Source organism: Macaca nemestrina, chromosome 9 (genome assembly GCF_043159975.1).
Source record: "Macaca nemestrina isolate mMacNem1 chromosome 9, mMacNem.hap1, whole genome shotgun sequence".
NCBI lineage: Eukaryota > Metazoa > Chordata > Mammalia > Primates > Cercopithecidae > Macaca > Macaca nemestrina.
In genome coordinates this window covers 68841350-68861690 of record NC_092133.1, presented here as the reverse complement: position 1 = coordinate 68861690, position 20341 = coordinate 68841350, and the positions used below count along the sequence as shown (strand labels likewise).

Here is a 20341-nt window from a genome sequence, read left to right as displayed (position 1 = left end):
ATGTACCTGAAAGCAGAACTAGAAATGAGGGATGGACTGATGGGTCTTAAATATAAAAATGAGTTTTATATTCAAGAGACTTAAGTTTGCAAAGTTGTAAACTCTCTAGCCTTATTGTGCCCTTTTGTAGCAAAGAATATCCCTTTCTAGTTAATTCAGCCTGTTATGTATGTGTTTCATCCTGAGAGCCACTCATCAGGGCTCTGGATTCCATACCACCAGGGTTCATATCCCAGCTCTACCATTTATTGGCCACATATATAAACCTCAGTTTCCTCATCTGTAATATTATTACAGCTATCTACCTTATAGAGTTGTTATGAGGATTAAATGGATTAAGATATATGTTACTTCCTTTCTTTTTTTTTTTTTTTTTTTGTGACAGAGTCTCGCTCCATCACCCAGGCTAGAGTGGTGCAGTGGCACCATCTCAGCTTACTACAACCTCTGCCTCCCAGGTTCAAGTGATTCTCATGCCTCAGCCTCCCAACTAGCTGGGATTACAGGCATGTGCCACCATGCCCAGCTAATTTTGTATTTTTTAGTAGAGATGGGGTTGGGGTTTTGCTATGTTGGCTAGGCTGGTCTTCAACTCCTGGCCTCAAGTGATCCACCCACCTCAGCCTCCCAAAGTGCTGGGATTACAGGCATGAGCCACAGTGCCCGGCCTTATAAGTTACATCTAAGTAACAGTGCCTGACCCATATGATGAGCCCTAAGTAATTGTTAGTTGTTATTTTTAAATTAATGTAATATTTCTATGAACCCTAAATGATTATTGCATGAGGAGAATAGATTTTTTTATCTGGTATAGACTTGGCATAGACTTGAACCCATTTCAAATCCTAATTCCTCTATACATTCTCAATAACTTCAGACTTACCTTGATCTTGCCTCAAAAAACATTTCATTTTATCAGTAGAAACTATAGGCCAAGAGGGAAGAGGAGTAATTAGGAAGATGCTAGTGCAGCTTGTTGAGTATTTTAGTTTCCCAGTTTAAAATCTGTTACATCTCCTTTGACTGGAGCAGTGGGGGGTAGGGGAAATCTGTTACATACGCATTTTATAACTGAACCTGTTACTGCTAGTAATAGTTCTGAAAGCTTTGGTTCATTTTCTTGAATTTTTTAGGAAAACATAGTATCTGCAAATAATGGTAATATAATATTTTTTTCTTTTCTAACATGTGTACTTCATTATATGTTGCTTTGGCTAGAACTTTCAATATAATAGCAGTAGCAATGACCATACTGACTTTGTGCATTGTGTTAAAATAAATGTGTCTGGCATTTTTCAATTAAGCATATGGTAAATCTTAGTTTCAGATAAATATTCTTTGCTGTATTACAGAAGTACTTTTTAAAAAAGTGCTCTTAAACTTTTTAATAAAAAGATATACAAGTAGGAACTTAAATATATTCAATTTTTTTTTCTTTTTTCTTTTTTTTTTTTTTTTTGAGATGGAGTTTTGCTCTTGTTGCCCAGGCTGGAGTGCAATGGCGCAATCTCAGCTCACTGCAACCTCTGCCTCCTGGGTTCAAGCAATTCTCCTGCCTCAGCCTCCCGAGTAGCTGGGATTACAGGCATGTGCCACCATGCCTGGCTAATTTTGTATTTTTAGTAGAGACGAGGTTTCTCCATGTTGGTCAGGCTGGTCTGAAACTCCTGACCTCATGTGATCCGCCTGCCTTGGCCTCCCAAAGTGCTGGGATTACAGGTGTGAGCCACCACATCCAGCCTTTTTTACATTATTAACTGAAGAAAAATGAATGCCCTTTACAGATTTTTTTTTAAGATTAAGAAGCAAAAAGAAGCAGAAGGAGTAGATCAGGACTGTACGGTGGATGTCTAATGACTTCACATTGAAACTCTCACAAAGTTGCCTTTGTTTTTTGAGGAATAAGCAGGACATTGTTGTGGTAGAGAAGAACTCTGGTGAAGCTTTCCAAAAGGGTATTTTTCTGCTAAAGCTTTGGCTTTCTCAAAACGTTCTCATAAGGAGATGTTTTTGTTCTCCTTCAGAAGAGGTAACATCTCCTTTGGCCCTTCAGAAAGTCAGCAAGCAAAATGCCTTGAGCATCGCAGAAACTCCTGCCATGACCTTTGCTCTTGACCAACCCACTGGTCTTGGGCTTGACCACTTCCACCTCTTGGTAACCATTGCTTTGTGCATTGTCATCAGGACACACTGGTAAAGCCATGTTTCATCTGTGGTTACAGTTATTTGAAGAAATGCTTTAGGAAATTGATCCTGCTTGTTTAACATTTCCATTGAAACCCTGCTCTTGTCTGTAGCTGATCTGGTTGCAATGGTTTGGCACCCATCAAATGGAAAGTTGGTCAACTTTAATTTTTCTGTCAGAATTGTATATGCTAAACCAATTGAGACGTCTGTGGTGTTGGCTGCTGTTTGTGCTGTTAATCATCATTCCTCTTCAATCAGGGCATAAACAAGATGAATTTTTTCCTTGCAAATTGATATGGATGGTCTGCCACTGTGGACTTCATCTTCAACATCGTGTCTCGTCCCTTCTTAAAACAAGTTTTCCCTTTGTAAACTGCTGATTTCCTTGGGGCATTGTCCCCATAAACTTTTCATAAAGCATCAGTGATTTCACCCAAGCTTCACGATAAATTTGATGTTTGTTCTTGCTTCAATTTTAGCAGAATTTATGTTGCTCTGATAGGGGCTTTTTTCTGGGATTACGGGCATGCGCCACCACGCCTGGCTAAGTTTGTGTTTTCAGTAGAGACGGGGTTTCTCCATGTTGGTCAGGCTGGTCTCAAACTTCTGACCTCATGTGATCCGTCTTACCCTTCTGATGTCTTACCCTTCTTAGTGCTTCAAATTAGATCCTGTTCAGACATGTTACAAGTTAGTATGAGATTATTTTGGTGCAAATTTGTTTTTTAAATTCGTGCATAGGTTTTTCATAATATGCATTTTCCATAAACTTTTTGAAGACCCTTTGTGCACATGTGTATATGTATATTAAAAATTAGGCCGTGTTCAGTGGCTCATGCCTGTAATCCCAGCACTTTGGGAGGCTGAGGCGGGCAGATCACTGAGATCAAGAGTTTGAGACCAGCCTGGCCAATATGGCAAAACCCCATCTCTATTAAAAATACGAAAATTAGCCAGATGTGGTGACTCACGCCTGCAATCTCGGCTACTTGAGAGACTGAGTTAGGAGAATCTCTTGAACCCAGGAGGCAGAGGTTTCACTGAGCCAAGATTGCGCCACTATACTCCAGCCTGGGAGACAGAATGAGACTCTGTCTCAAAACAAAACAAAATAAAACAAAAAAAACAAATTTAACTGTGGTCAGTATTTATAAACTCTCCATGGTCTCATTACATTTTCTACAAAATGGCCAGGTGCCGTGGCTCACACGTGTAATCCTAGCACTTTGGGAGGCTGAGGTGGGCGGATCACGAGGTCAGGAGATCGAGACCATCCTGGCTAACATGGTGAAACCCCGTCTCTACTAAAAATGCAAAAAATTATCCAGGCGTGGTGATAGGCACCTGTAGTCCCAGTTACTCGGGAGGCTGAGGCAGGAGAATGGCGTGAACCCGGGAGGTGGAGCTTGCAGTGAACTGAGGTCGCGCCACTGCACTCCAGCCTGGGTGAAAGTCTGAGACTCCGTCTCAAAAAAAAAAAAAATTCTACAAAATATGTCAAAAACTGGCCGGGTGCGGTGGCTCAAGCCTGTAATCCCAGCACTTTGGGAGGCCGAGACGGGCAGATCACTAGGTCAGGAGATCGAGACCATCCTGGCTAACACAGTGAAACCCCGTCTCTACTAAAAAATACAAAAAACTAGCCGGGCGAGGTGGCGGGTGCCTGTAGTCCCAGCTACTCAGGAGGCTGAGACAGGAGAATGGCCCGAACCCGGGAGGCGGAGCTTGCAGTGAGCTGAGATCCGGCCACTGCACTCCAGCCTGGGCGACAGAGCCAGACTCCGTCTCAAAAAAAAAAAAAAAAAAAAAAATGTCAAAAACTGAGATAGTAATGTTAGTCAGTTTGTCCTTTATATCTAACTAATATTTTGTTGCATATATTGATGTATCAATTGTCCTGGTCCTAAAGATACATATTTGTTCTTGCCATGTACCTATTGGCAACCAACAATACTGAAAATGGCCTCTGTTCTTATTTATCCTTATGCCTTTAGTTCATTTCCGCTTGATGCTTATATTACCACCCTGCTTTCTTTCTGTTTTAATTTTCTTGTATTTCCCTTATTATCTTCTTGCATTTTATTTTTGATATGTTTATTATAAATAACATAATTTGAGGAACTTAGTTTACTTAAATTTGGGGAGATTTATTTGGTCTTCTTTTACCTTATTTTGTGTTTTTTATGCTTTCTTGTCACTTTGTTTTTTAGGTCTTTGCATAATTTATTTACTGAATTTTTCTCCCTGGCAATTTCAACACTCTATTAATGGTGACCTTTGAATTAAATTCACACATAGGGGGGTGTGTGTGTGTGTATGTGTGTATGTATGTGTGTATGTGTGACTGACCTTTTTACCTCGGATGAAGCCATCCATATCTTTGGATGTCTCCTATTGGAAGTTGAAAATTTTAACTTTCACTTCTCCCCAGTTTTTACAATGTAACAATCTGGCATTTTTTTGTTCCAAGTTCTTTTTATTATTATTATTTTATATATATGTATATATAAAAATATAGAGAGAGAGAGAGATTTTTTTTTTTTTTGAGACGGAGTCTCGCGCTGTTGCCCAGGCTGGAGTACAGTGGCGTGATCTCGGCTCACTGCAAGCCCCACCTCCCGGGTTCATACCACTCTCCTGCCTCAGCCTTCTGAGTAGCTGGGACTACAGGCGCCCACCACCACGCCTGGCTAATTTTTTTTGTATTTTTAGTAGAGATGGGGTTTCACCGTGTTAACCAAGATGGTCTCGATCTCCTGACCTCATGATCTGCCCACCTTGGCCTCCCAAAGTGCTGGGATTACAGGTGTGAGCCACCGTGCCTGGCCTCTTTTTTTTTTTTTTTTGAGACGGAGTCTCACTCTGTCGCCCAGGCTGGAGTGCAGTGGCCGGATCTCAGCTCACTGCAAGCTCCGCCTCCCGGGTTCACGCCATTCTTCTGCCTCAGCCTCCCCAGTAGCTGGTACTACAGGTGCCCGCCACCACGCCCGGCTAGTTTTTTGTATTTTTTTGGAAGAGACAGGGTTTCACCGTGTTAGCCAGGATGGTCTCGATCTCCTGACCTCGTGATCCGCCAGTCTTGGCCTCCCGAAGTGCTGGGATTACAGGCTTGAGCCACCGCGCCCGGCCACCTCTTTAGTTTTAAATAATTTTCTGTTATATATGTTCACTTTTAAGAAGTATTTTCCATATTTTATTATTTTATAACCATTTTGGTGTAACAGCTAAGAGTGCCTGCTCTAGTGGACTATTTGGATTTGAATTCCAGCTCTGTGACCCTGGACATAATCTCTACTTTAGTCTTCTCTTTTTTTTTTTTTTTTAAACTGGAGACGGATATTAATAGTACCAATGTCACAGATTGGTTGGGAGGATTAAAGGTTATATATATAATCCTGGTTATATATAACAGGTTAATTATATAATCCTGATTTATAATAAGCATGTCAGAAATTTCAGGTGCCATTATTATTGTATTAATAATGGTTATTTGGCCAGGCAAGATGGCTCACACCTGCAATTCCAGCACTTTTGGTGGTCGAGGAGGGAGGATCACTTGAGCCTGGGAAATCAAGACCAGCCTGGGCAACATAGCAAGACCCTGTTTGAAATAAAACAAAACAAAGTGATTATTTAAATTTAAGACTGGTTTACTGATTTTATTTTATTACCTAATTTATTGCTCACATCTTAATTTACCTCATTTTCCTGTCTTTATTTCTTTATTTTGATTAATTTTTCTTCTTGTTTGCTGAAGAATTTTCTCAGTAGGATTGGCAGACTTTTTCTTAAAGGGCCAGATAGCAAATATTTTAGGCTTGTGGGTGATAATGTCTCTGTCACAACTACTCGATTCTGCCCTTGTAACTCAAAGGCAGCTATAGACAATACATACACAAATAGCTAGCCAGCAGGTTACCAACATAGTTTCCCAGCCCTTGTCCCAGACTTTTGTTACTGTTTCTTGTGGAATTTTTATTAGGAAGGTTATGTGGATCATATAATTTCAAAGTCCTTGCATGTCTAAGAATATCTGCTGTTGCTAATGTAGGTAAATGATGACTTCACTTTTGAGGAGGGGCCTAGAAGAGGGGAGGTAGACAGGGTCTCACTCTGTTGCCCAGGCCGGAGCACAGTGACATGATCACAGCTCACTGCAGCCTCAACCTCCCCAGGTTCAGGTGATCCTCTGACCTCCTGAGCTCAAGCAATCTGCTTGCCTCAGCCTCCCAAAGTGCTAAGATTGCAGGCATGAGCCACTGCACTGCACATAGCCTGACTTTGCTCTTATGGAATTCTTAGATTACAGTTGTCCCTCAAGACTCTTTGGAACTTGCTCTGTAGTTTTCAAGTGTTGTGGAGAATTATGATACAACCTAATACTTTCTTCTTCCTGATAACTAATTTCTTTTCCTCCTGAATGACTGAGGATTATTATTATTACTGTTTTTTGTCCTTGGCATTCATCATTTCACCAGGAGAATTTTTTTCAATTCTGCGTTAAAGGAGTAGGGCTAAGAAGAACTAGATTAATGCATTTATATATCATTAATTTTAGCTACTTCAGATTGCCTTATTGTCTTGTTCTCCCAGTAAGGAAATTTCTGGATATTGTATTCCGAAAGTTAGCCAAGAAAACTTCTTACCATTTTATCAAACGGCAGAATGCTGTTTGTACATTATGTTTGTACATTATGTACTACTACATTATGTAGTCTGGTCCCCCTGTAGTGCAGTTTAATGGGAGTATACAGCTGCACAACCACAGAAAACATATGTAGGAAATAGTCTAATTTACTCTTGTTTGAGCATGTTAAATCACTAAATGGTTTGAAACTAAAACTTATGGTACAATCAAAACATTGTTAACAGTGTTTTAAATTAAAATTCTAGCACAACCAGAAGAAAGAACATCGATTTTAATTTTATTGAATAACACAGTGTCCTTTGTAACCAATTTTAGTCTATGTGGGTTTTTTGTTTTTTGTTGTTTTTCTGAAGCAACAAATCCACAATAGGTGACTTCAGTACTGGGGCTGTGCACAGCAGGATGTGGGGCAGAAGCCCAGCAGTAGCCTAGCAGTAAGCCTCCCAGGGTGCTACTGTATCACTCCACCTCCGTGCAGTGGCCTTCTTTGCCTGAATATAGCTCTGCGGGTGACAACCACAGAATCACAATCCTCTGGGCAAGCGCATGACTGTCCCACCATGCCCATCCTCCTCCTAAGTTCCTGAACCAGCCCTTTCATGGCCTCCATGCTTCCTCCATGCTTGCTCAGTGGCTGGCTTACTAAGCAATATCAGAATTACCCAAAGTCCTGAATCATCATCTGGATAATGTAGTTGATCTCCTGTTCCAGCTGCTTTTCTGCCTCAGGGCTTGGAGAGCAAGCATCCAGCCATTGGGATGAAGCATTCTAGGTGCAGTTGACCTGCAGCCCCCAGACAGTGGCATTGGAGCCCAGCCATCCTCCCAGCACCACTGGCAACACAGACAGAAGGCACAGAAGCCACACATTGACCAAAAGCTGGATGACCAGGAGCCAGCCAAGCAAGACCCCCTCCAGCCATCTGCTTCTGGCTATTATGGTTATTGAGGCTATTGCTGGCCCCAGCTGGGGTCTCCTAGAAGTGGGGCAGTTTCACTGCCTTCATGGCTAAAAGGACCCGGTGGCTCCCCGAGATAACTGCCCTCTTTCTGTTTTACTTTAGAATTAGGGGAAAGGGGCCAGGCATGGTGATTCATGCCTGTAATCCCAGCACTGTGGGAGGCCAAGGTGGGCGGATCGCTTGAGGTCAGGAGCTTGAGACCAGCCTGGGCAACATAGTGAAACCCCGTCTCTACTAAAAATACAAAAATTAGCCAGGCATGGTGGCGCATGCCTATAATCCCAGCTACTCGAGAGGCGGAGGCAGGAGAATCGCTTGAACACGGGAGGTGGAGGTTGCAGTGAGCCAAAATCACGCCACTGCACTTCAACCCGTGCGACAGAGCAAGACTCTGTAAAAAATATATATATATATAAATTACATATAAAACATATGTATATATTTATATTATATATATAAATACAGTGTAAAGAGCATGAACTCTGTTCTGGATACAAGGAAATCTGAGGTGCTATTCAGGGAACCAAAGACTTCAACCAGCCTTTAAAGTCCCACAGGCACTGCAGAGTGACAGCAGTAGCTCTGCTTCTCTCCATCTCTGCCACCAAGAGAGCCCCAGCTGGCTGCTTCCAGGAGGGATGCTGCTCATGAGGAAGACTGTGGCCTTCATAATGCCTCAGATGAAGAACCATGTCTCAGGCTCAGGGAGGATGGTGCTGGGGCTGGCCAGGATTGGGTCACATGCCACCAGGGCAGGGGGCACACACCCAGATTGAGTCTCAATCTGAAGTGGACTGATTGATATCCTTTTTGCTGGCCTCAGCCCACAACCACCACAGTCTCTGGCTGCCTGGGCAACTACACCCTGAAGCCCAGGTTCTGTCTGGGCAGCCAGCTGGCTCCATATGAATTTTTTATTTTTTTGTCATTCCAGATCCTGCCATTTCAGGAATAAGTATTTGCCTAAGCTAGGCACAGTGGCTCATCCCTGTAATCCCAGTACTTTGGGAGGTCAAAGTGGGAAGATTGTTTGAGCCCAGGAGTTCGAGACCAGCCTGAGCAACATAGCTAGATCCCATCTCTATAAAAAATAAAGTTAAAAAATTGGCTGGACCTGGTGGCATATGCCTGTCATCCTAGCTACTTAAGAGATTTAGGCGGGAGAATTGCTTGAGCCCAGGAGCTCAAGGTTACAGTGAGCTATGGTTGTGCCACTGCACTTCAGCCTGGGTGACAGAGCAAGATCTTGTCTCCAAAAAAAAAAAAAAAGGTATTTGCCTGATTCCAGGGCAAAATGCCATAGTTACTCTCTTCATTGACCTCAGGTTTCAGGATTAATGATGGATGTTTTAGCCAATAGATAATTATGCAAAGGAAAAATGAGGGCAAGCCTGACTTTGGTGCTTGTGAGTTGCAGCAGGAAGGGTAACAGTTAAATTTATTAACTGCGGGTATTAGTCCCATTATGCCCTGTCTGACATAAATATGCCTCTGTGTGTGTGCGTGTGTGTGTGTGCATGTGTATGACGTATATATGTACATATTTGTGGTTTTTTTTTTATTTTATTAGAAACAGGGTCTCCCTGTGTTGCCCAGGCTGGTGTTGAACTCCAGGCCTCAAGTAATCCTCCCACCTTGGCCTCCCAAAGTGCTAGGATTATAAGCATGAGCCACCACGACCGGCCAAATATGCCTTTACTACACAGTTAACTGTGTGTAAAAATTAAATGTAAAACATGTAACTTTAGCCAGGCACAATGGTGGCAGGCACGTGTAGACCCAGCTACTTGGGAAGGTGAGGCAGGAGGAACATTTGAGGCCAGGAATTCAAGGCTGCAGTGTGCTACAAATGCACCTGTGAATAGCTACTGCACTCCAGCCTGGGCATCATAGTAAAACCCACCTCTTGGCCAGGCGCACTGGCTCACGCCTGTAATCCCAGCACTTTGGGAGGCCGAGGCGGGCAGATCAAAAAGTCAGGAGATAGAGGCCATCCTGGCTAACAGGGTGAAACCCCATCTCTACTAAAAACAAAAAATTAGCCGGGCGTGATGGCGGGTGCCTTTGGTCCCAGCTACTTGGGAGGCTGAAGCAGGAGAATGGTGTGAACCCGGGAGGCAGAGCTTGCAATGAGCTGAGATCGCGCCACTGCACTCCAGCCTGGGTGACAGAGCAAGACTCTGTCTCAAAAAAAAAAAAAAAGACCACCTCTTAATATAAGTACATTATATTATAAAAAGGAATATTCTCGACTTTGTGCATTTCTTTCATCATTCTGTTAGCTATAAGTGTTAACATGGCACTTACCATGAAACTTTAAAAATGCAGAAAAGGCTAACAGATTTTCAGAATACTGGTAAAATAGTTACTACCAGAAATGAAATCAGACTTCAACAAGCCAATTAGGTTTATAAAAAGAAAATTGGTCTGCTGTTGCTCAAGTGTGTTTAAGATGATAATATAATATTCGTTTTTTTGTTTTGTTTTGTTTTGAGACGTAGTCTTGCTCTGTCGCCCAGGCTGGAATGCAGTAGCACAATCTCGGCTCATTGCAACCTCCGCCTCATGAGTGCAAGCAATTTTCCTGCCTCAACCTCCTGAGTAGCTAGGATTACAGGCACACATCACCACGCACAGCTAATTTTTATATTTTTAGTAGAAATAGGGTATTGCCATGTTGGTCAGGCTGGTCTTGAACTCCTGACCTCGGAATCCACCCACCTCGGCCTCCCAAAGTGCTGGGATTACAGGCGTGAGCCACCACGCCTAGCCAATATTCTTAGTAATATAATAACATATCAATAATATAAAATAATCTTTTTTTTTTCTTTTCTGAAACTAAATCATCCCATGGAGATGCTATGCTACAGCTGCAACATATCATACCATGGAAACATTTTCCCATTCTGTGGGAGAGGCAGAAAGATTTCCTTCAGACTGTGCCTAGCCATCATACCTTGAAGTATTCAGAAGGATGGAGGGAGGGGCATTTTTTTGGGGGTGGGGGGAAATCTAATCTTACAAGGTTTTCTTCTCCGTTCTCCAACCCTAATGTTATATAGAAAGCCAGACACTAATACCTCATAATAATGCTAGTCCACTGGTTTGCAAAGAAACAGTCTTGCTATTTCTTTCTTTCTTTTTTTTTTTTTGTTTGAGATGAAGTCTCACTCTGTTGCCCAAGCTGGAGTGCAGGGGCTCGATCTTGGCTCACTGCAACCTCCACCTCCCAGGTTCAAGCAATTCTCCTGCCTCAGCCTCCCAAGTAGCTGAGACTACAGGCACACGCCACCATGCCCGGCTAATTTTTGTATTTTTAGTAGAGATGAGGTTTCACTATGTTGGCCAGGCTGATCTCGAACTCCTGACCTCGTGATCTGCCCACCTTGGCCTCCCAAAGTGCTGGGATTACAGGCGTGTGCCACTACACCCAGCCTCTGTGTGTGTGTGTGTGTGTGTGTGTGTGTGTGTGTGTGTGTGTGTGTGTGTTTGAGACAGAGTTTCACTCTTGTTTTCCAGGGTGGAGTACAATGGCGCAATCTCAGCTCACTGCAACCTCTGCCTCCCAGGTTCAAGCGATTCTGCTGCCTCAGCCTCCTGAGTAGCTGGGATTGCAGGTGCCCACCACCACACCCAGCTAATTGTTGTGTTTTTAGTAGAGACAGGGTTTCACCATGTTGGTCAGGCTTGTCAAACTCCTGACCTCAGGTCATCCGCCAGCCTCAGCCTACCAAAGTGCTGGAATTACAGGTGTGAGCCACCACGCCCGGCCCCGTCCTCCTATTTCTAGAAAAGATGTCATGTCCAAAATTAACTGTATTTAGGGTAGTGCATTTTTGGGGGGTATTGACCATTTAAAGTACTCCCCAGAAGAGGGCTATTATGATGTTGAAGTTTTAGAAGTAAGTTCTAAGAAGCCTTTGTAGAGACATGATAAAGTTTATATGTATTCAGAGGGCCATCACATAAATGAGGAAGCAGATATATTTCTTATTTCTCTAGAAGATTAAACTATGACAGTTTTTAGGAGCTACACAGAGTAGATTTGGACTGTGCATGAGGAAAAAAAAACCAGCTCATTTAATATGGTCAACAACATTTACACCTCAGAAGTGGTGACCTCCCCCTCAGAAATAATCAGAGGCTGTGTGATCATCCTTACAAATTCAGTGGAAAGTTCATCATTGAATAGAGGAACATATCCTGAAGTTTTTTTCAAAACTCAGATTTCCCTGGTATTGCATATCAGTTACCTCATTTATCCTCTAGCATTCTAAAACAGGAATGGGACAGATAGGAATTCTTTGATAGGAGAATCAAAACCAATAGAAAATAAGAAACTTGTTTAGAATCTAACCTATTCATTTTTTCGTCATTCCATCAGTACTACCAAAAAATAATGTAAGGCAGCAAATGACTCATTAGGTTATTGGAAAAGCCGGAATTAGAACTTTAGTTCAACCATTCCTACCTGTACCATTCCTTATGCATTTTCAATTAAAGAACAGTGAGAGAAAAAGCCATGAAATCAACCAATGAAAGTCTCAGGACAGCTAGTGTTTATCTGATTATGTGACTCATTACACCTAGAAAAAGATATTTTTTTCTCTTTACTAAAACAAAGTAGAAAAAATGTGCTTCAGGAAACAGTGTAGAGTTGTTATTATTATCATGATTGTCAATGGTGGAATAATATGGAAACAGACTTGTAACCAGAACAGACCTAATATAGCTCTGGATCCTAGTAGCAAAGATTGTTATGGAAACCTAAGTGAAACGTGTACAGTAATAAACTTTGTGTAGGGTCTTATTGTTCTAATCAGGTCCAACACTGGTTGAGACCATTTTGGAAATCGTGTAGAAAGTAAATTATGCTGTTTCAGCAGGGGGCAAAGCCTCACTCTTCACTCTAAGTAGCCTAGCATTCAAAAGAATTCCTCTTTCAGGCTGGTGCAGTGGCTCACACCTGTAATCCCAGCACTTTGGGAGGCCGAGGCGGGTGGATCACTTGAGGTCAGGAGTTCAAGACCAGCCTGGCCAACATGGTGAAACCCCGTCTCTACTAAAAATACAAAAATTAGCCGGGGGTGGTGATGTGCTCCTGTAATCCCAGCTACTTGGGAGACTGAGGCACGAGAATCACTTAAACCTGGGAGGTGAAGGCTGCAGTGAGCCAAGATCGTGCCATTGCACTCTAGCCTGGGCAATAGAGCGAGACTCAGTCTCAAAAAAACACAGAATTCATCTTTCAGAACCTTTCTATGGAAACAGGTTATGAGTTAGAATAAACGCAGGATGCCATAAAGCTTTCCAGAACAGCTAGTTTTTAAAGTTGCCCTGAAGCCTACATTTGAGAGGAGACAAATAAGTTTACAAGAGAATCACTTGACATCATATTCTGTGTAGCATGTTTCACTTAAAGCAAGCTTGTTTTTGACTAGTTTGTCCCGTATGCTTTGACATGATTGGCAGATGAAGATTGAACAAGCTGAGAGCTCTTTCTAGAAAGACGGGCCCTGGGAGTCTGGTAAGGCCTAAGTGAGCATGTCCAAGGCTGCAGCCCAGCTTGCCTCAGCAGTGGCCCGAGCACAGGTGCATGGCCTCTGTGGTGTCAGCGCATGTACTTTAACAAGCACTCTCAGTCACTCTGCAAAAAGCCAGTACTCTGAAAGTAACTATACCAGGATAAAAAGACAGAGAAACCTCAAGCATTACAGGGTATACTTTGTTTGGTACAATGTATTTAACCTTAGTTGTAGGAGGTGATATTAACCATAATTTGCTAGAATAACTCATTCAGTCATTTAAATGATCTGGGCACGTGCCTTCATGGAACTCACAGGACAGTAAGACTACAAGATCCTGATAAAGCTGAAGTTGTAAGCAGGTCTGTGTCAGCTCTGTAATTGTGGAGAGAGGGAATGGGGATACTGCTTTAATTCGTGTATGGGAGCATACTGACTTGACTCTTACCAAATGTTTTCCTATTTCTATTAATTTGGACTGTATTCCTCCTGATATTGTGATGCCGCTTCCTCCGTCACTGCCTCCTTTCCTTTTCGTTGCACTTTAAACATTGGCTTCCACCTGCACTCTACCCTTTTCTTGACCTCCTCACTCCTCAGTTCTGCATGGGCAACTTCATTTCACGTTCCTTGCAGCTAGCCACTTGTATGCCCATAAATCCCAGCTTAGACCTCTCTCTGCTGAGCTTTAGACCCATATTTCCAACTGTCTCCTGAACATCTTCATCTGCATAAGCTGAGACCCCTTGAATTTAGCAGATCCCATCCAAACTCATTTTATTTCTCAAACTTTTTACATCTATTTGCTCTCTTTCTTCATGCCATGCAAGCTACACAGTAGTCTGAGCCCGTCATGCTGTCATTTCTTTTCACTCTAAACTCATGACAGCTAACTAATCATTAAGTTCTATAATTTCTGCCTTCTTCAGGTATCTCAAATGTGTTCCCTCCTCTCCATTACCACTGCTATCACCGCAGTTCACATTTTCAGCATTTACAAGAGCTTCTGATCATCTCTGAAGCTGGCATTTGTTTTCCAACTCATTCTTCACACAGTAGCTGGAGAAGTCCTTTATAATTGCTTGATTGTGTCACTCTCCTGCTTAAAACCTTCAGTGGCTTCATATTTTCTGCCATTGTTACATTCTCAAGTATCTACAGGAATTAGGCAAATAACATATGAGTGAAGTGGGCCAAGTGTGACACAATAAAGAGAATAAGAGAGGACATTTCTGCTGAAGAGATTTATAATCAGAATTTTAAAAAAACCAGCTGGGTGCTGTGGCTCACACCTATAATCCTAGCACTTTGGGGGGCTGAGGCAGGAGGATCATTTGAGGCCAGGAGTTTAAGACCAGCCTGGGCAATGGTGAGACCACATCTCCACAAAACATAGAAAAATTATCCAGGCTTGGTGGCACGCACCTGTAGTCCTAGCTATTCCAGAGGCTGAGGCAGGATTGCTTGAGCCCAGAAGTTTGAGGTTGCATTGAGCTATGACTGGGCCACTGCATTCTAGCCTAGGTAATAGAACAAGACCCTGTCCCAAAAACCAAAAACCCATGACAAACCTATCTGAGAGTTTAATGTTGCCTGTGGATCTTCCATTTACTACAGTCAAGCCTAAACTCCTGAGCATAACACAGGCAGTGTTTCTGTGATATTGGTTATCTCCTTGAGATGATCAACTTGGAATGTTCAGCTTTTGCAGAGACTGACACAACCAGTGAGTGTCGTTTTGTTGCTTAGTTTTTAGGTCAAATCATGTCAGCATGAAGACTCTGTGTTTTTCATTCTAAGTACCTCTATGTTCAAATTAGAGGCCGTGGAACATAAAGAAAGTTTGTAGGCTTTGGAGTCAGTGGTGACTTAAGTTCAGTTCCCAGTTCTGCCAAAAAGGAGCTGTGTGATTTTTGAGCCAGCCATTTAACTGCTTTGAGCCCAAATATCCTCCTTTGTTTAAAAAATGAAGAAATGAAAATTTTTAAGATAGAGAGTATGAAGTCAAATAATAAACACCTCCAATTATCTAGCTCAATGCCTGGCACATAGTAACTCCTCAGTAAAATTTAACATTCAGGTAGCAAAAATTTGAGAAGTGATAATAAATATACAAAACTAATTCCCCCAGCTATATCCTTCCCAACAGTTGTAGGCTGGGCATGGTGGCTCACGCCTGTAATCCCAGGACTTTGAGAGGCCAAGGTGGGAGGATCACTTGCAGTCAGGAGTTCAAGACCAGCCTAGCTGACATGGTGAAACCCTGTCTGTATGTGGCCTAAAGGAAAGCAAACCTATTGGAAGTCAATGTCAAGTGGAGCAGACAATTGGAAGCTGACACACACATGATTCACCCAGGCAACTAAAAACCAGGAGTTTCCAGCCTAGCTGCCTAGCTCTCTGAAAATGGAATTTGAACCCAGAAAGTGTTGCTGTTGACAAATTCATGAGCAGGATGGGAATATGGCCTCTCTAACAATTATGCATAATATACAAAGTTCATTTTACTTTTTTCTCTGCATAAAATCTTTACTTTTTTCATGTAAATGATAGTAACTGAAATTTTAATTCAACAGTGTAAGGACACATAGAATATTTATTTTGGTTTATTCTCGAGAGCTCTATACATTTGAAGCACCAAAGGAAGGAAGTAAACAACTTAAGTTTTCTTTACCAGAACATTTAGTATGGGAAGGGAGGAGAGCTATTGAGTTTATGTTTTATTCCAATGCACAGAGTATATTAAAGATATTATGACTTATCTAGGAACACTAAAGAAGCCTTGAAGAGCTTTCATCATTAAGGGAAAGCTTTGTCAAGCTTTGTATTTTTTCATTTTGGTATTTAAACTTCAGCTTAATTTTACCATTTAAGTATACTTAGTAATTTGTATATGCGGCTGACATGATTGAAATAGGGGGCTGAGGCCAGACGCGGTGGCTCATACCTGTAACCCCAGCACTTTGGGGAGGCCAAGGCGAGTGGATCACTTGAGGTCAGGAGTTCAAGACCAGCCTGGTCAACATGGTGAAACCCCATCTCTGTTAAAAATACAAAAATTAGCCAGGACTGGTTGTGCACGCCTATAATCCTAGCTACTCAGATGGCTGAGGCATGAGAATCACTTGAACCCTGGAGGCAGAGGTTGCAGTGAACCAAGTTGGCACTACTGCACTCCAGCTTGGGCAAGATAATGAAACTGTGTCTCAAAAAAATAAAAAAGAAATAGGGGGCTGAGTACCTTACGGTACACTTTTCTGCCTTACCATAGAGCTGTAGTGATAATGAATAAACTAATAAAAGAAGCCAACTTGAAATTATCCATGTTGGCAGGGTGACATGCCCAGAACTCCTGACTATAATTACAATAAAGAGACTAGAAAGAACAAAGTAAAAAGCTGGCTTGTTGTGAGGGCAAGACTAAGAGGTAGTGTTTCAACTTCTTACTTTGCAGCAATATGTCTCACCCTAGACACACTTTCTTGTCCAGGTAAGTAATACCATATTCAAACAACATAACAACATTAATATTATACAGCTAAGAAGATGGTGTCTCTGAAAGCAAAGCTAAACCATTTAAGACAAAGAACGTTGAAACAAAAAGATAGACAAGTGCCATCTTTCTGGCCATAGTACTACTCTTCTTTGGTTTCAAGGAGTAAAAGGGTGATCTCAATAAATGCAGTATCATTTTCCATTTACTGAGACTTTGACTCAGTCACTTTTATGGTGACTTTGATACTACATTATAGTGCTTAGCCTTTTGTTTTTCTTTAAAAAGGGATTTATTTTCGGTCAATGCCATCTAAATATCTTTTTTATCTCCTCTGCAGCTCCTCAGAGAAATTTTGAAATTGCCTTCAAGATGTTTGATTTGAATGGAGATGGAGAAGTAGATATGGAGGAGTTTGAACAGGCAAGTTGTCCTGGAGAGTTCCTTTAAATATATTAATACTTAAAATATATGTTCATGTGCCTTGGAGTTACCTTAGCCCTGGTCAGTATACTCAGAGGCTATTCCAGTTTTTGAAGTACCTAAAATGTCATTTCTCAAAATTATTCTTTGAACAGGTGGGTTGGTTTTGTTTGTTTGTTTTCACTCTAAATGTAATGAATTATTTGAACATACCATTAAGGTCACGGTTGCTCTGATTCCCCAGCATAAATTAGGTGATAATGCCTCTAGCTGGGAAGCTAAATTATGGCAATTCAACATATACCAAAAAGCTGCTATGTGCTAGGCAGTTCCAGAATACAAGGACTACATATTTTCTTAAAGGAATTTTTTTTTTTTTTTTTTTTTTTTTTTTTTGAGATGGAGCCTTGCTCTGTCACCCAGGCTGGAGTGCAGTGGCCGGATCTCGGCTCACTGCAACCTCTCGGGTTTTACGCCATTCTCCTGCGTCAGCCTCCCGAGTAGCTGGGACTACAAGCGCCCACCACCTTGCCCGGCTAGTTTTTTGTATTTTTTTTAGTAGAGACGGGGTTTCACCGTGTTAGCCAGGTTGGTCTCGATATCCTGTCCTCGTGATCCGCCCGTCTCGGCCTCCCAAATTGCTGGGATTACAGGCTTGAGCCACCGCGCTCGGCCACAGGATTTCTATAAGAGAAGGAAAAATGGTACCATACCTTTGACTACAGTAGGTGACAATTTCTTCTAAATCCCAGGAATAGATTACATTTCCATAGAACTTCTGCCATTGAGGAGCCATGGTACTTCTCCAGATACAGTTGTTATGATTGCCAGATGTGGTTTCAAAACAGAAAAACTGTATGTATAGGAAAAAGCATTTTTTGTATTCTCAAAATGAGGAAGAGGGCAAATATTCCAGGAAGTGGGAGAAAGTATCAGGTACATTGTGTAAGGTAAGAAACTGGGCTGGGCATGATCACTTGTGCTTATAATCCCAGCACTTTGGAAGGTGGAGGTGGGGGGGACCACTTGAGGCTAGTTTGAAACCAACCTGGGCAACATAGTGAGACCTTCTCTCTACAGGGGAAAAAAAAAAATTAGCTGGGATTGGTGGTATGTGCGTATAGTCCTAGCTACTCTGGAGGCTGTGGTGGGAGGATCACCTGAGCGGAGGAATTTGAAGTTGCAGTGGGCTATGATTGTGCCATTGCACCCCAGCCTGTATGACAGAGCAAGACCGTCTTTTTTTTTCTTTCTTTCTTTCTTTTTTGAGATGGAGTCTTGCTCTGTCACCAAGGCTGGAGTGCAGGGGCGCAGTCTCAGCTCACTGCAATCTCCACCTCCCTGGTTCAAGTGATTCTCCTGCCTCAACCTCCTGAGTAGCTGGGATCATAGGCACCCCCACCACACCCGGCTACTTTTTGTGGTTTTAGTAGAGATGGGGTTTCACGATGTTGGCCAGGCTGGTCTCAAACTCCTGTCCTCAGGTGATCCACCCACCTCTGCCTCCCAAAGTGCTGGGATTGTAGGCGTGAGCCATTGCGCCCGGCCGTGAGAGAGTTTTTGAGTCTCAAAAACAAATGTTCATCCTTTTCCCAACAGAGATTTTCTAAGAGGATCCCAATTGTAAAGTTGTCAGGCTGCCTGTGTTAGAACCCTAATTCTACTACTTGCCAGCCATTTGACCTTGAGCAAGTTATTTAATTCTGTGTGCTTCAATCTTGTTTGTAAAACAAGGATAATAATAGGACCTATAAGATTATTGTAGGCTGGGTGCGGTGGCTCATGCCTGCAATCCCAGGACTTTGGGAGACCAAGGTGGGAGGATGACTTGAGGTCAGGAGTTCAAGACCAGCCTGGCCGACATGGTAAAACCCCGTCTCTATTAAAATACAAAAAATTAGCCAGGCATGATGGCGTGCACCTGTAGTCCCAGCTACTCAGGAAGCTGAGACACGAGAATTGCTTGAACCTGGGAGGTAGAGGTTGCAGTGAGCTAATTTCATACCACTGCACTCCAGCCTGGGTGACAGAGACTCTGTCTCAAAAAAAAAAAAAAAAAATTGTTGTAAGCATTAAAAGAGAGAATTATAATACAGAGTAGGCAAATAGTAAACAATAGTTATGATTCTTAGTTTTCTATGTTTATGTTTTTTCACTTCCTAATATTTTTCTGGATGTGGGTTTGATTCTGTATTAGGTTCAGAGCATCATTCGCTCCCAAACCAGTATGGGTATGCGCCACAGAGATCGTCCGACTACTGGCAACACCCTCAAGTCTGGCTTGTGTTCAGCCCTCACAACCTACTTTTTTGGAGCTGATCTGAAGGGAAAGCTGACAATCAAAAACTTCCTCGAATTTCAGCGTAAACTTCAGCATGATGTTCTGAAGCTCGAGGTAGGTCTTCCTTAGACTTAGCAGATCCACCACGCGTGGAGCTGATGGGCAGGAGGGCCTATGCTATAGACATTCTTTCCATTTCCCTCCAGCTGTGAGAACTGATTGGTTTGGAGCTTATCAGTGATTTATAAACTGACAGCAGGAAACAATACGTTCTGTGAAAATGTCATGAAGTGTTTCTTCGAAACACTTGGTTTTCAATCGGAAACCAAAAACCTCTAAATTGAAAATCTTAGCTGTCTTTGTATGCTCAGTTTGTGGAGAAAGAAACTCAGGGGTCACAGCAGTTCTCAATCTGAGCATATATTCCTGCTTTTTTGTTTATCACGTGGAAGACACCAGAAGATGGAGATGAAGAAGGATGGATAATTGCAAAGGTAGTAAGAGCTGGAAACACAAAATGTCAAAATAAAAATATGTGTGCTTAATATAAAATATATGTGCTTAACCAGGCACAGTGGCACACACCTGTAGTCCCAACTACCTGGGAGGCTAAGGTAGGAGAATCGCTTGAGCCCGGGAGTTTGAGAGCAGCCTGGGCAACACAGTGAGATCCTGTCTCTTTAATTATTTAAGGCAATGTTGCTGAGAGTTGCAAAGGTATCTTACTGTGTTTGGGGATTTACAAGTTTACTTTTCCGTTTAAAGTTTAGACCATCTTGCTATTCTGGATATTTGTTCCATTCAAAACATTCATCAAATGCC

At 42.2% G+C, this 20341-nt stretch overlaps 1 protein-coding gene across 3 annotated transcripts in view; it reads left to right on the top strand.

The window, feature by feature from the left end:
- The window catches only part of LOC105466042 (mitochondrial calcium uptake 1), a 262886-nt gene that overhangs the window by 144500 nt on the left and 98045 nt on the right, over positions 1 to 20341 (top strand). For all 3 annotated transcript variants that reach the window (XM_011714873.2, XM_011714868.2, XM_011714869.3), the window contains 2 exons: positions 17156 to 17238; positions 19436 to 19633. In XM_011714873.2, coding sequence (XP_011713175.1) covers positions 17156 to 17238; positions 19436 to 19633 — 281 coding nt within the window. The remainder of the gene's footprint in view (positions 1 to 17155; positions 17239 to 19435; positions 19634 to 20341) is intronic.